At 35.7% G+C, this 15,525-nt stretch overlaps 1 protein-coding gene across 1 annotated transcript; it reads left to right on the top strand.

Annotated features, from left to right (window-relative positions):
• The first annotated feature begins 2,345 nt into the window (after positions 1-2,345).
• Positions 2,346-14,714, top strand: LOC147854139 (ISWI chromatin-remodeling complex ATPase CHR11-like). The gene is made up of 24 exons (XM_087331901.1): positions 2,346-2,669; positions 3,829-3,960; positions 4,095-4,201; positions 4,549-4,670; positions 4,898-4,995; positions 5,081-5,260; positions 5,628-5,849; positions 5,948-6,082; positions 6,584-6,866; positions 7,234-7,307; positions 7,401-7,621; positions 10,001-10,088; positions 10,165-10,258; positions 10,424-10,612; positions 10,825-10,859; positions 10,960-11,036; positions 11,152-11,241; positions 11,326-11,395; positions 11,922-11,970; positions 12,061-12,119; positions 12,207-12,372; positions 12,447-12,625; positions 13,024-13,242; positions 14,454-14,714. Exons 1-24 carry the CDS (start codon positions 2,364-2,366, stop codon positions 14,478-14,480), a joined length of 3,222 nt encoding a protein of 1,073 aa, XP_087188027.1. The 5' UTR covers positions 2,346-2,363; the 3' UTR covers positions 14,481-14,714.
• The last annotated feature ends 811 nt before the right edge of the window (positions 14,715-15,525 follow it).

The raw sequence follows: 15,525 nt of genomic DNA, 5'->3' as shown, positions 1-15,525 counted from the left end.
ATGTACTTCCATGCATCGACCCATTTTCATGCAGAAGCTTCTGGAGTTTTCTGGAAGCTTCTAAAAACTCTTAGAACTTGGAATAGATAATCTACTAATAATCTACTAAGATATAAATAACATGACCATGTATTAGGATGTGTTGGTTATATTTGACTATATACAAGAGGTGAAGAGTCAAATCTTGATATGTCCGTGACATTATCCTCCCCTTTACGACCGCCTTTTCAGAAGTGTGGTAGTCATGTTCGTGACATTATCTTCCCCTTTACGACCTCCTTTTCGGAAGCGTGGCAGTCATGTGTGTGACACCATCAAACCACGGTTTCATGGTTTGGTTTCCGTTTTCAACTTAGGTAAAAAATTAAACATTTTCATTATTTCAAATTTTAATTTTTAAAGATTTTCCTTAAAAAAATGAAAAGGTTATTTTTAAAAAAAATTAAACAAAATTTTTAAAAATAAAAATATTTCAAAATATCAAGAAACCATTTGACCGTTTAAATCGAGGTTTCAAACCATTGAAACCAAATTGAAAACAACCGTTCACCCCCCAACCTGAACCGAAGTGTTAAAAAAATATTGAACCTAAACCAAACTGTTTTAACCGTTAGTCTACAGTTTCGTGGTTTGGTTTGGTTCAAACCGAACCGTTGTTGATTGTTAAACACGTACATACATACATGGTTGACGTCATGATTAATTGGGACTGACTAATTACTTTACATCACACACGCATGGCCTCTGATTCAATATACAAATTGCAAACCACACATGCATATGTTAAAAATGCAAACTACATGCACATATATGTATATACAAACCACAAAAACTACAATTTTTTTATTTTAAAGATATTGTGTCAGTAGTGTAAACATTTTACAAGATTTTTAAGTCTATGTGATCAGCGAGGGAAATGACCATTTCAGAGATAAAAAATGCCAATAAGGAGTGTCGTAATTGGGTGTCATGAATGGAGTAGCCGTCTAGACGATAAGAAACTCATGTCGTTGAGCAATTTTAGCATCAGAATCTCCAACTATACCATTCCATTGACCCTTCAAAGTATGAACTATGTCTAACCAGATATTTGAAACTAGCTTGGTGATGTTTTAAGTCGATGGAAAACGAGAGAACACTGAGCCTTCCAGAGGTTATATACGATCGTACTACTCAGTATCTCCCATATTGGTTGGAGTTCCTTCTGTATACTTGAAAACTGTAATGACGGCAATGGTAATGCATGAATACTTCCAGGTTTAGTGTAAAATCCATGGTCCATAAGTTCAACGTCACAATGGCACGGATCATGGACAAGTGATGTCCAAACCACGATGCCCCAAGTGAAAACCAATGGAGGAAAATAGTTACCAAGAACTGCAATTTTTTTCGACAAACACCGTATATATATACAGAAATCTACAATGTGTAACATATACAATACGAAATACAAAAACGAAGACACGTAAGAATGTGTGTGTGTATGTATGTATCCATGCATGTGATTTGATGTGTAATATGTATGGCATGTATGGATGTATGTAAGCATGCTTAGTACGACATGTATGAATGTGTGTGTGTATGTATGTATCCATGCATGTGATTTGATGTGTAATATGTATGCAAGTAGATATGTATGGCATGTATGGATGTATGTAAGCATGCATAATACGGAATATACTCGCACAGGCAAACATTATGTCCACACGAATGAAAACGAATGCGTATGATATCAAAACATTATTATGTGTTTTTTTTGGTACATTTTTTACCTTAACTTTCTTACCTTAAAATGTTTTTTACCTTATAATAAATAATGGATACAAAAGTATGGTATTTACCATACGCCGAGGGTGTTTACCATACTCGAATGTTTGAAACATTCTCACATGCGAATGCACGTATAGTTCAAACTTCATACTATGTATGCGTGTATTTATGTAACGTATGTATGGTATGTATGGTATGTATGGTATGTATGTGTCACGTGTGTATGTATGGTATGTATGTATGTATGTGTGTGTTATGTTAATTAATGTATGCATACGCATAGAGAAAGCCTCTGGGATGAATCGTGACCGTCCGATTGTCGAAATCGACGGCCCTGAAGGCACACACAGAGGAATTGGGCGGGAAAGAAGGTCTAGCTCAGAAAGAAGCTCTCCTGTCTGTGGCTTCTCCTCCTCCTCCTCCTCCTTCTGCAGAGATTTTCTTCGCTCTTCTCTTTCTCCGTTCGTGTTTTCTTTCCTTTTCCCGCCACATTGCAGAAGTGCGCATCTTCGATTCTTCAATAATAGCTCGTTGATCTGCACATATAATCCCTTTTTTTGTGCCTTTCCCTTTCCATATAAATCCTCTCGGCTATGGCCAGTCCCACATCTTCTGAGGACGAGGAAGAGATGCGTGCTTCTGACGGTGTTGATGGTGAAGATGAAGTAGATGGCGAGGAAGGAAATGAAAAAGAAGCGAAAGAGAAAGATGCGGAGGAGGAAGAAGACAGCAATGGCGACGAGCAAGTAGAACTTGATGCGGAAGAATTAGAAGATGGTGCTATGGAGGAAAACGGAAGCCCTCTTGCTGCTGCAGACTCGTCTCATAGTGATGATGAGAAAATGGACGACGATGAAGATATCGACGATGATGACGATGAAGCTGCGACGGATGAAGAGGTAAATTTTCTTTTTTACTAAGGAATTTTGTTTCTTCGTCATGACATGTAACTTGATTTAGGTTGCTGATATGAGATTCTGTTTGAAGTGGCGATTTTGATCATTACATTTTGCAAAAGTTGTATATAAAATTATTTGCTTTTAGTTCTACTCAAGAAGAAGTGCTGTTTTTCTTCATCACAAGTCGCTGGATTAGATTGAAAAAACTGTGTTTAAGCTGCACTAGCTCGAATAGATTGATTAGATTTGAAGAAATTGTGTTCAAGTAGTGTATTTCTTTGCCATGTCATGCAGAAGTTGAATGCAGATTGATTAGATTGCTCAAGGAGAGTAGAGATTGTTTGGTTACGAGCTAAGGAGTGACATCTTTTAAAGTGGTGTTTGATGGATCGTATTATGTTAAAGGACTTGCATATGGCTTGATTTGTTTAGAATGCTGCATAGAAATGGTGTTTAACGTGGTATGCATTCCGTCATTGTTTCATGTTAATTTATCTATAGCATGCTTAGAATGCCACTTAGAAAGGTTGTATGAAGCATTGTTTTTCTATGGCATTGTTACAACGGTACTTAGAAAAATGGCCTGTTTCTACATCATCATTTAGAGTTTGTTTAAATTGCTACAAAAAATGGTGCATTTTGCATCATGTTATGTAATGTTGCATATAGTTGGATTAGAATAGAGTGGCATGCACATAAGTGGTGTATTCCTTCATTATTTCAAGTAAAGTTGCTTATAGGTTGATTAGAGTGTTACTAGAAATGGTGTTTTTGAAGTTGGTGATTTTCTTCATCATGTTATTTAATTTGCTTAAAGTGCTACTGAGAGATAGTACATTTCTTGATAATTCTATGTAAAGTTGCATATAACTTAATCAGATTAGAGTGCTTGTTAAAAAAGACATTTAAATAGGTTTATTTCTTCTTATGTAAAAGCTGCATATAGATTGATTAATGTGTTTGAAATGGTTCATCATGTTATGTGAAAGTTGAATTTAGATTTTTCCTGAGTAATCTACTCAAAGTGGGTGTATTTTCTTCATCATGCTAGGTAAAATTCCATATAGCTTGATTGTTGGAGAGAAGAAAGTTTAAAGTCTTGTGCGAGAAAAAATTATTCATAGCCTTATTTGTTCCCTGTTTCTCATTATACGTGCAGAATCCAAAATCTCCCTCAAAGAGAGCTATTGCACGCAGAGAGAAACAACGCCTTCGAGAATTAAAGAAGAGAAAGAAGGAAGAGCTTGAAAAATTTTATAATGATCAAAATGCACAGATTGATGCTGATATGGTTCGTCTTTTTTGTTTATTTATTATTTATTTTGCTTCTATTAATAGCTCAAAGATCCTGTCTCCTTTTTTGTTATTCTGAAATGTGTGCTTAATTTAGCTGAAATGACCATGATGGAAAGAATGATCTTGCAGAATAGCAAAGCAAAGGGTCGTCTAAAATTTCTTCTTCAACAGACCGAAATTTTTGCTCATTTTGCCCAAGGTGCTGGAAGCTCAGGATCTAAAAGTGCCAAGGGCAGGTAACAACATTCATGACAGCTCTGTTGTTTGGTCAATGTTAAAGCTTGATCATTTCAGCCAAGAAAATTGAACACACTGATATCATTGTGCTTGTCATGAGAACCTCTGCAAAAAACTGAACGCTCTGAAATCTGTGAAGTTCTGAAGTATCTCTGCATTTTCTTTATTTTGCCAAAATGCACATGAGCCTTTGTTATTCTCAGAAGGCCCTTTCTCTACATAAGTGATTTGAACCATTTGATTCTTTACATAATGGAAGCATTTGTACGTGATCTGAACTTAAATTGAATAGACTAATTTTCAGTGTGATTTCTTTGTTTAATTGGGTCTTGGCTATACCATGCAGAGGAAGGCATGCCTCAAAGCATACCGAAGAAGAAGAGGACGAGGAATACTTAAAGGAGGAAGAGGATGCCCTCAGAAGCACCGTTGGAGGGGGTGGCACGCGATTACTAGTGCAGCCATCCTGTGAGTAACCGAGTGTACTCGTTTTCGTAATGCCCTATTCAGAAGTTGTTTTATGGTGTTTCAATTTGGTATTTCCAGATTATTGCTGTCCTGATCAAACTTCTTTCGGGCCAATGAACATGTTTTCTTGATTTTAAGCATGTATTGAAGTGTTTAATAGTTGGAGAATTACAAATCACATCGTTGGTATCCTTTCATTGTTGATATATGCTATAATTCTTTTGCAGGTATCCAAGGAAAAATGAGGGACTACCAATTAGCTGGCTTGAACTGGATGATAAAGCTTTATGAGAATGGGATCAATGGTATTCTTGCTGATGAAATGGTACCTGGTTAATTTGGAAATCTTTCTCAAACTTTTTGAATCTATCTAAACCTTTGACTGATGGTTGTTGCACTTGACTTGATAGGGTCTTGGAAAGACCTTGCAAACCATCTCTTTGCTGGGTTATCTACATGAGTTTCGTGGAATTACAGGGCCTCACATGGTGGTGACCCCAAAGTCTACGTTGGGAAATTGGATGAATGAAATACGCAGATTTTGTCCTATCCTTCGAGCTGTAAAGTTTCATGGAAATCAACAAGAACGAGTAAGATGTGATGGAGGAATTCTAATGTGGATGGATATTTGTGTAGCTGTGTGTGAATGCAAATGTATTTTGCTTTGTATGGATTTGGAATTATGCTGAGTTTGTTATTTGGTTGGCTTCTAAACCTTTAAATCCAATCTTATTCTTGAGAAATTTGAACACATGCATTGTCTTGTACATTTATATAAGGGTCAGAACTTAGTAAAGTGTACAGAATTCATCATTTCATTAATGTATGGAACCTAGAACAACAGATTCTACATATTAGGTGTTGATTTTAAAAATCTATGAGTATTGTTAATCTTTTGTAAAAGACTAAATGTTGCTGATTAATCTGTCAAATGCGATTTGAAATCTGTCGATGCAGACTTATCAAAAGGAGGCCCTACTTGTCCCTGGAAAGTTTGACGTCTGTGTAACTAGCTTTGAAATGGCTATTAAAGAGAAGGCAGCTCTCAGGAAGTTCAGTTGGAGATACATCATTATTGATGAAGCTCACCGTATAAAGAACGAAAACTCAATGCTATCGAAAACCATGAGACTCTTTTCTACTAACTATCGAATGCTCATCACAGGGACACCATTACAAGTAATTCACGCATGATTTTTATTCTGGTTCTTGTTGGATGTAAATCATTCTCCAATTAGAGCTCTTTTTGCTAACTCATGAAACTGTTTTTTTTGTAGAACAATCTTCATGAACTTTGGGCTCTTCTGAACTTCTTGCTGCCGGAGATATTCAGTTCTGCTGAAACTTTTGATGAATGGTTCCAAATAAGTGGTGAAAATGATCAACAAGAAGTTGTCCAACAGCTGCACAAAGTTAGTAATCTGTCAAAAGTGTCATGTGGCAAAACACCATATATTAGATAATTTGGGAATTTCCCAGTGCATTCTTAAGAAATAAACTGATATAAAAATGCATAAAAAGTATTTCAGAAGTATCACATATATTCACGTATGACATATAATAAGAGATGTGTTGATTAGGATATTCTAAGTATATTCTTGTAGGCAAATATTGAGATCGTGTTGTCAACATATCTATCCAGACTGTTGTAGCTCAGTTGATAAGTTTGCCTGGTGGAGATTAGAAGGTCATGTGTTCGAGCCATATTTTCTGCCGTGGCATCTAGTAATTTAATATGTATGGTGATATTCGTACCTGAGTGCATAAGCTAGTAGAAACTTGGCTTATCGCTGAGTTATAGCTTCAATATGAGGACAAAAACGAAAAAGAAAGAAATAATATATTAACATGTCTGTGTCTTGAGGGAATTTTAACAAAATAATTTACTATCTGCGTTTTCTCCCGTGACTTAGGTTCTACGGCCGTTTTTGTTGCGAAGGCTAAAATCTGATGTAGAAAAAGGACTGCCCCCAAAGAAGGAAACTATCTTGAAGGTGGGCATGTCACAAATGCAGAAACACTATTACAGAGCTTTGCTTCAAAAAGATCTAGATGCTATCAATGCTGGTGGAGAACGCAAAAGGCTTCTTAATGTAGCCATGCAACTCCGTAAATGTTGTAATCATCCTTATTTGTTTCAAGGCGCGGAACCGGGTCCTCCCTATGTTACTGGGGACCATCTTGTTCAAAATGCAGGTTTGAATACTTTTTCTTAGAGGACCCCCTATTTAATTGCTAGGATGAAATATAATTAAAAGAATTCTTATTCACATAATGAATTTAATGTCCAAAATAATGACAAAATGTAGAACTACAAAGATAATCAATTCCCTATTGCTTGATTTCTTTCTACCACCCTTATGCATTCAAGATTAATATTTATTGCAGTTGTTACTCCCTCTCAAGTGGTTGTGTAATTGGCACCACTACCTATAATCCTTCCTATTTTTGAAGGTCATCGTTAACCTAAGGGTTAACGTTTTGCTTTCTGTTGCACATCCTATGCTCTCTTTAAGATAGGTTAGTGCATTGCAACAATCTTACATTTAATTGTTTTTTACAGGGAAGATGGTTCTTCTAGACAAACTCTTGCCCAAGCTGAAAGACAGAGATTCACGTGTACTTATTTTCTCACAGGTATTGCATATGAGTCATTGTTATGCAATCATTTCCAATAAGTAAGATGCTAATAGTTTTGTTTTTGTTTTTTATTTTCCATTTTCTAAATAGATGACGAGGTTGCTGGATATTTTGGAGGATTATTGTGTGTTCCGAGGATACCAATATTGTCGCATTGATGGTGACACTGGTGGTGATGATAGAGAGAGTTATATTGAAGCTTTCAATAAGCCTGGAAGTGAGAAATTCATCTTTTTGCTCTCTACAAGAGCTGGAGGTTTAGGAATCAATTTGGCAACTGCAGATATAGTCATTCTTTATGATAGTGATTGGTAAGAGTTGGTTAATGAATCAGATATTTCTAAAATTTGAACTTTTGGTTATTTATTTATATATTCTGCATCTTCTATAATATTTTTGCTTGTATATTACTGGACATATTGTAGACAGAAATGCTAGTTATTCTGCATCCTAGTATTATTAATTTCCAGAAGCAAAACTAAACTATTCATTAATGTTCGCATATGCAGAAGTTGTATTAATTTGATGTGTCAAGTATTGGTTCCATATCCCGTCACAGCATTCCATGGAAGTAAAGATGAACTTTTTGTCACAGACACTCCAAGATGGAGGGATCTTCGAATGGAGGGAAGCACCTTCAATGCTGGATGATAATTGCCTTATTTGTAAACAGAAAGGGTGACGGGGTTGTAGTTCAAATGGTTGTGGCTTACATGCATGCCACATTGCTATTGCCTGATCTATTATAATCCCTTTAGAATCTTCTGGTTGAGAATCCACTTCTGTTGCCCTTTGCCCATTGTCCAACAAGTTCTCTTTATGTCTCTTGAGTTCTAGCTAGAATAATCCCAAACACCATTGGTCTTCATATTTCATTACCTTGCATGGTGGGGTGAAGTCTTATTTAAAGAGGTAGTGGTATCTCCCTCTTATTTCATGAAAAACAGCACAATGCCTAACATAGTGTCATTTCGATCACTATTGGATTATTCCCATCTCTATCCAGATTATATCATGGGGTGGCTATGCATTGCTCCTTATAATGCAGGAAATCATTGAGGCGAAAGATCTCTCTCCAAATTTGACCAGTTATATGCAAGGTTGGATCCCCAAACTTCTGCTCCAAAGAGGAGAGTTGGTGCTACAAGTGTATCAATCAACCACAATTAAGATAATGGGTCTTAGATCTGGATTTTTGCACAGGTCTTTTAAGGGCAACAAGGGGTGCTTATCCAGAAGAAATACCATAGGCAATTCCCAAATGGGAGAAGTGAGGCATTGTGAATGTTATTCCTAGATATGTGTAGGATTGTGTGAATACCACCTTTTCCTCTCCCAAGAAGAATTCTGGTTCTGATCTTGTTACCAGTAGTCTAGTGGTGTGCGAAGCAGGCAGAAGTCTTGTTTGAAAAGGCAATGATATCCACATGTTATGATGTAAAAAACAGCATGATGGCACACATAGTGGTCTTCCAATCCCACCCTCCGATGGCACAATTGGCAGGTTTGTTCTTCCATAGATTTATGCCCATATCTGCCTATCTTGATTTTTAACTGATATGAAGAGGTTCTCAGTGTCCATACAATAGGGCCTGATAGTAAATCCATATTGTGACATGTGTAAAAAGTGTGTTGTAGCGATCTTCCTGCCAAGTTATATTGTGGGTCTGATCTTTCATTATTCAAATTAATGATATCAGTTTGAATCACTCCTTTCATAATAGGCGTAGTGTCACAGAGAGTACCGGAAAGAAAGAAAGAAAGAAAGAAAGAAAGATATATTAACGTCTTTTAAGAGGCCAAAATGGCCTATAAGACCAAACAAGAGATTACATCTTAAGTGTTGCCTCGTCTTTGAGAACAACAAATCAAAATAAAATAAATGTTACTAAGTAAACATAAGAGTAAAGAAGATAAAAGAGACTATAGAAATTTGTTATCCACACATAAAAGATTCTCAAGTTAGATTTATTATGACGTTTTTCTTCAAAAGATCTCTAGCATAGGTCGATCCATAATGGAGAGGTCTCCGAAGCAAGGGGAAGCACCAAAGAGGAAGAAACAGTCGAAGTCTCACAGATTTCTTTCAGAGCGTCAATCTCCACTCCTCCATCACACATGGAGGGGTTACCTTACAGTAGATGCGGATGATAAGAATCTAGAGATGAATGTAAGCCCATGTGGTCCTGACTCCATTGGAGGTAGATCATGGACTTCAGATTCTGATTCCGCCATGGTGTACATGAAAGGACAGATCAGAAGGTCACTGACTCAGTGTTTCTCATGTGGCTTTGCAACATGCCAGCCCATTTTATTTCATTCTGTAGATTCTGATCACTACTGGCTGGAGGTAGCTATACTCTAGCTGCATTTTATCATTACAGTAGCGTTAGCTTATAGGCATGAACTAGATTTGGAACCTGTTACACTTCATCATTTTACTACAAGATCAGACAAGGATCTCACGTTATGTTCCTTTCACTCTTATGTACTGTTTTTTGTTTCGCTGTTCCCAATAGCAGATGAACATACTCACACATCTCTTTTGTCTCATAGGATGATTTTGACCTTTAATAGACATTAATAAATCTTACTTTCTTTCTCATCAATTGTTCACACATTCTGTATATACAAAGTTATACCTTATCTTAAGATATAGTATGCTCATTGCATATAATCACGTGGTACAGGAATCCTCAGGTGGATTTGCAAGCGCAAGATCGGGCTCATCGTATTGGACAGAAAAAAGAAGTCCAAGTGTTCCGATTCTGTACTGAGGTAATTTTGATTTGAGTCCAGAACCTTGCACATATCTGCAATTTCTTCTTATTTTCTGACAAACAGTTTCTGGCAGTTAACAATTGAGGAGAAAGTGATTGAGCGAGCATACAAGAAGCTTGCCTTAGATGCATTGGTCATCCAACAAGGTCGTCTTGCTGAGCAGAAAGGTAAAGCTATTCTCGATCATTTTGCTCAGCTCGACAACTTAGTATTCTGCTATTTTTTCTTTATTGGAGGAGGTCTTCTATGCTTAATCAACTTGTATTGCTTCTCATGCTAATGTTCTTTGTAGATTTCTGATTTTCATATATTTTTCTTCTGTATGCCTGCAGCTGTCAATAAAGATGAATTGCTACAGATGGTTCGTTTTGGGGCTGAAATGGTTTTCAGCTCCAAGGATAGCACGATTACTGATGAGGATATAGATCGTATCATTGCCAAAGGGGAAGAAGCAACAGCTGAGCTTGATGCCAAAATGAAGAAGTTTACAGAAGATGCAATTAAATTCAAGATGGATGACAGTGAGTACTTTTAAGAAATTATGCTATCAAAATTATATATCTAAGGTTGGAAGAAGATCAGAGAGTTCTATATCTATATCTATATATACATAGCTGCACTTGGCTTTTCTCATTACTTCTGTACATTGCAAGTTCAATTTATTTATTCTTCATCTTTTTGTGAAGCATGCATTGACCTTTGATACATTATCTAATGTCTTTCTTTCTAACAGATGCTGGGCTCTATGATTTCGATAATGAAGAAAAGGTACTTTCCATTGTAACATAGTTTTTTTTTTCTTTATTCAGTGGCTTTTGAAATTTAACCTCTCTAAGATTTCTTTATCATGTTTAATACCATTGCTTAGGATGAAGGGAAGCTTGATTTGAAGAAGGTAATGGCTGACAATTGGATAGAGCCACCTAAACGGGAACGTAAAAGGAAGTAAGTGATTGCCAAAGAAGTGTATATATTTTTGGGTAAATACCTTGGACAATGGAATCATGAATTGTATAGCATGTCTGACTTTTACTGTCTCTTGAATTATTTGTGGTATTAGCTATTCAGATTCAGATTATTTTAAACAAGCATTACGACAAGGAGGACCGACAAAACCAAGGGAACCTCGTATACCAAGAATGCCCCAATTGTACATATTCTCAAGACTTGGCTTCTCCTTCTATTGAAAGAGTTCTAATTGGATGATTTTAATGATAGTTTTTTCTTTTGTCAGGCATGACTTTCAATTTTTTAACACCCAAAGGCTAACAATGCTTTATGAAAAGGAAGTCCGATTTCGCTTGGTAATGGCAATGTACTGCTAAATTGTGTTTTGAAAGAAAAACAGTAAAGTTTTGACTCTCATGTATAAAAGGAAGGACAAAAGAAAAAATATGGAGTTCCACTTTCCATCTTAAAAGGAATCAATCAGCTTTCAATGGTTAATGCTCTTAAGGTCAATCCTTCATATTTTTTTAAATATCCAAGTTACTAGAAATTTATTATCTTTTTGCGAGCAGCCAAATTGATTGAATCACGAACACAGGTTTGCGAGTAACATTTTTATAAATTAAAAAAATTCAGCGTAAATTTTGAAAATTATTAGCTTTTTGTGAGTGCTAAATTGATTGAACCACAACGACAGGTTTGTGATAACATTTCTATAGATTTTAAAATAATTGGACATAAAGTTATCAAAGTATAACGGGTTTTTCTCTGTTATATTTGTTACTTGCATAATGATCAGGCAAACATCAAAATTCAAAGTGCTTAATGAAAACTTCTTCTTTGGTTCTTGACTTAACATTATCATGGAATTGTGTTCTGTAGTCTCAAAAGAATCAAGCAAAAGATGGATTTGGTGAAGATGATCTGGAAGGTGTGTTTAAATTGGAATTTCCTGCAAAGTTGTTAGTGAAACTTTATCATTTGCTGTACTTACACTGAAATTGTGTCTTTGCTTTAACAGAGGTTGGTGAAGCGTTTACTCTCGAAGAGCAGGATGAAAAAGAACAGCTTTTGGAAGAGGTAGGAAGAGATTGAATTTTAAAATTATCATTAAATGTTTTTAAAAGATAAAAATGTTGAATTTGATCTTGAATTTTTGTTTATTAGGGTTTTGCAACTTGGACAAGGCGAGATTTCAATACTTTTGTTAGAGCTTGTGAGAAGTACGGAAGGAATGACATCAAGAGCATTGCAAGTGAAATGGAAGGAAAAACTGAAGAAGAAGTTGAAAGATATGCCAAAGTTTTCAAAGCTCGCTATAAAGAACTAAATGGTATCCATCGAGCTTTTTTCTGTGTTAATGCCATGAAATTGTATTCACATGCTTTTGTGTTTGGATTGTCACAGACTATGACAGAATTATTAAGAATATTGAAAGAGGGGAAGCAAGAATTTCTCGCAAGGATGAGATTATGAGAGTTATTGGGAAGAAACTAGACCGATATAAGAATGCTTGGCTAGACTTGAAGATCCAATATGGACAGAACAAAGGCAAATTATACAATGAAGAGTGTGATAGATTTATGGTATGTATCCTGCCTTTTCCTTTCTTTTCTCTTGATGAGGGGTTGATTTCCATTAGTAGAAGTGAGAGCCACTTTTCAGAAGAAACTTAACTGTAGTGTAGTTTGCACTTGTGCAAAAATAACCTTGAACTTTTAAAATAAGGTACAACGTGCCTCCAAATCTTGTGATGTTTTAGACTAAGAGCTGGTAAAATTTTAGATATTTTTTTATTTAATAGTTCAAACATGATTGGGTCAAAATTTATTACCATTTTGGAATTTTCTATATATTTATCCACTGCTGAGAAGGGGAGTTGAACTCCTGGGCACTCAAACCACTAGGTCAAATTATATTGTGTTGACTTAAACCACATTCCGTTTTAAGGGGTGAGCTCAGGCTGTTCTTTTGCATATTCCAGATTTGTATGGTGAATAAGCTTGGTTATGGTAACTGGGATGAGCTCAAAGCTGCATTTCGAATGTCTCCTCAATTTCGGTTTGATTGGTTCGTAAAGTCTCGAACAGCGACAGAGCTCGCTAGACGATGTGATGCCCTAATACGTTTAATTGAGAAAGAGATCCAGGAACTAGACGAAAAAGAGCGCCAAGCTCGGAAGGATCAGAGCAAAATGAACAAGGTATCATTCAAGAAAGAATTGTAGTCTAATTATGATAATTCTATCACCACATAAAGAGAATAGCAAAATTCCTTGCTAGTATAAATGATTCAGGCAAATTGATATTTTTCGAAACCTCAAGAGTATACAAATATTAAGCTGATTGCTAAATTTATCATAACATTCTAGCTTTTTTTTTGGCAAATATCACTGGTAAGCTTATAAATTTCTGAAAGATTAGGTGTATTTGGAAAAACTGTAGAAGTTAGCCTTTTCTGTTTAGTTGGCCTGGTTGCCATTTGAGGTCCTTGTTATGGGCAAGCATCAGTATTTAACCTAAAAACATGTGGCTTACAGGGCAAGGCTCTGAGCTATAGACCCAATGACCGAGATAATATATAGGTGTAGGAGTTTACTACTTAGTGCCACCTGACAATTCTGCCTAGATTTTTTTTGGTTAGACTGCCGTGATTTACAGCTCACTAAAATTTTGGGTCGTTTCAGCAATTTTCCCTAAAAGAAATATAACTATTAAAATCCTTATCCCCTCAAATATCACAGCTGAAATTTGGTTGGAATAATGTTAGTTAGCCTGTAACTGTGATCATGCTTTGCCACCAACTTCTAATAATGAACTCTATATCTTTAAATAGTTTATTTAGATAGCGTTGCAGCTCCATATGTTAATCTTGCATCTTAATAATAGTAACGCATCCCTGTTAGAGATAAATAAATAGATTGATGTATGGGAATAACTCTGAAAAAGGGGATGAATCGACTTAAATCCTTCTTAAATAAGCATATATAATGGAAAAAATGAATAAATCAACAAAATAATTGCTCTAAAAGTACATATAACTGCTTAATGGGGGTTAAGCAGACGGCATTTTGGGAAATAATGGAAGCTGGAGGGTATTTTTAGAGATTTTCCCTAGATATATATCACTATCCTTCGGAGGCCAAATATGGTCCACCAAAGCTTTCCTAGTCCTGTCAGAAAGTGTAAGGTAGATGTCAAAGTAAGAAATGGAACATGAATTTGTAAAGCCATTTCCATAAGAGAAAGTATAAATGTATTGTTCTGTTAAGGCAATGCAAGTTTACATTGTATGCATTATAGCACAGAAGGCCTTGTTAGCACAACAATCCTTGTCTTTCCTTCCACGTGTAATGTCGTCGTGCATTGCATGGCACTGAACAAAGATGATTTGACTTGTTTTTTGATATTACAGAGCAGAAAAAGAAAGCTTGTTGACTAAGAAAGCTAGTCACCTTTCTGAGTGCCTTTTCAGCTTTTTGGAGTATTAACCTTTTTTGGGCGGACATTTTAATGGCTAAAACTATGATACACTAAATGATGATCTGTGTATCTCGAAAATTTATTTGACCTTTCAGTTGGTCCAGAAAACATTATGAGTGCTCTGTAGACGAATTGTCCAAGGAGCTAATGTATAATATGGTTCATGATATAATTGATGTGATTATACTTTTGACATTTTGTAGCTATATATTTTTTGACAAGTTCATTGGTTCTTAGTTTGTGTGTGTAGGAGAATAAATATGGCATGTTGTGCTTGGATTTGTATGAGTATGTTGTAGCCTATGTGGAAATATTTATATTGATGATTATTAGTGGTTCACCATGGTAATTGATGTCATATTTGGCAACCATGTCATAACATACTTACTATCTTTTAGAAGGCTTGTGGTTGTGTCACTAAATATACCTAATACTTTATGACGTGCAGTTGTAGATAAGGGTTACATCCACTTCACAATAGTTTGTTTTTGGTAGGGTGTTTACCACTTTCATATACCTGAAACAAGTGTTGTGAAGAAAAAAGGCAGGAATAAAAGGCAAAGGCAAGAGAATCGAGATATAAATATCTCAATGGGAAAAGGCCCAAAGACATTGTAAAAGTTCTAAAAGCCATTGGAATAGGTCTTTTTAGCTGTTTCTTGTCATTTTGTAGACCTTAAGGTAGAGTTTAAATGTTTCCTATTACTTAACATCATCATATAAACTTCAATGGCCATTCCACAGGAGGTTTTGAAATATTTCCATCAAGTAATGAGAATAGTTTTAGATGTTGGTCCTAAAGGGCATGGGTTCAAATCCCACTCTTGACATGAATATTTTACATACTTTAGATTTCTATATCAATTCCTATGACCATTAAATGATTCCATCAAGTGTTCAAATCACACTCATCAAAATGAATATGCATCACACTTTAGATTATCATATCAGCTCCAATGACCATTCCTTATGAGGTTTTGAAATTCTTCCATCAAGTCAAGATG

The sequence above is a fragment of the Azolla caroliniana genome, unplaced genomic scaffold (genome assembly GCF_043228905.1).
Source record: "Azolla caroliniana isolate FFs.n. ecotype wild unplaced genomic scaffold, voAzoCaro1.0.p SCAF_16, whole genome shotgun sequence".
NCBI lineage: Eukaryota > Viridiplantae > Streptophyta > Polypodiopsida > Salviniales > Salviniaceae > Azolla > Azolla caroliniana.
This window is presented reverse-complemented; position numbering and strand designations above follow the sequence as displayed.

What these genes read in the sequence shown, in the direction of transcription:
- LOC147854139 (XM_087331901.1), top strand. Translation starts at nt 2,364, where the DNA reads ATGGCCAGTCCCACATCTTCTGAGGACGAGGAAGAGATGCGTGCTTCT. An exon ending in ATGGAAATCAACAAGAACGA is followed by an intron (nt 5,261 to 5,627) that starts GTAAGATGTGAT and finishes CTGTCGATGCAG; the next exon opens with ACTTATCAAAAGGAGGCCCT. An exon ending in ATTTCGATAATGAAGAAAAG is followed by an intron (nt 10,860 to 10,959) that starts GTACTTTCCATT and finishes ACCATTGCTTAG; the next exon opens with GATGAAGGGAAGCTTGATTT.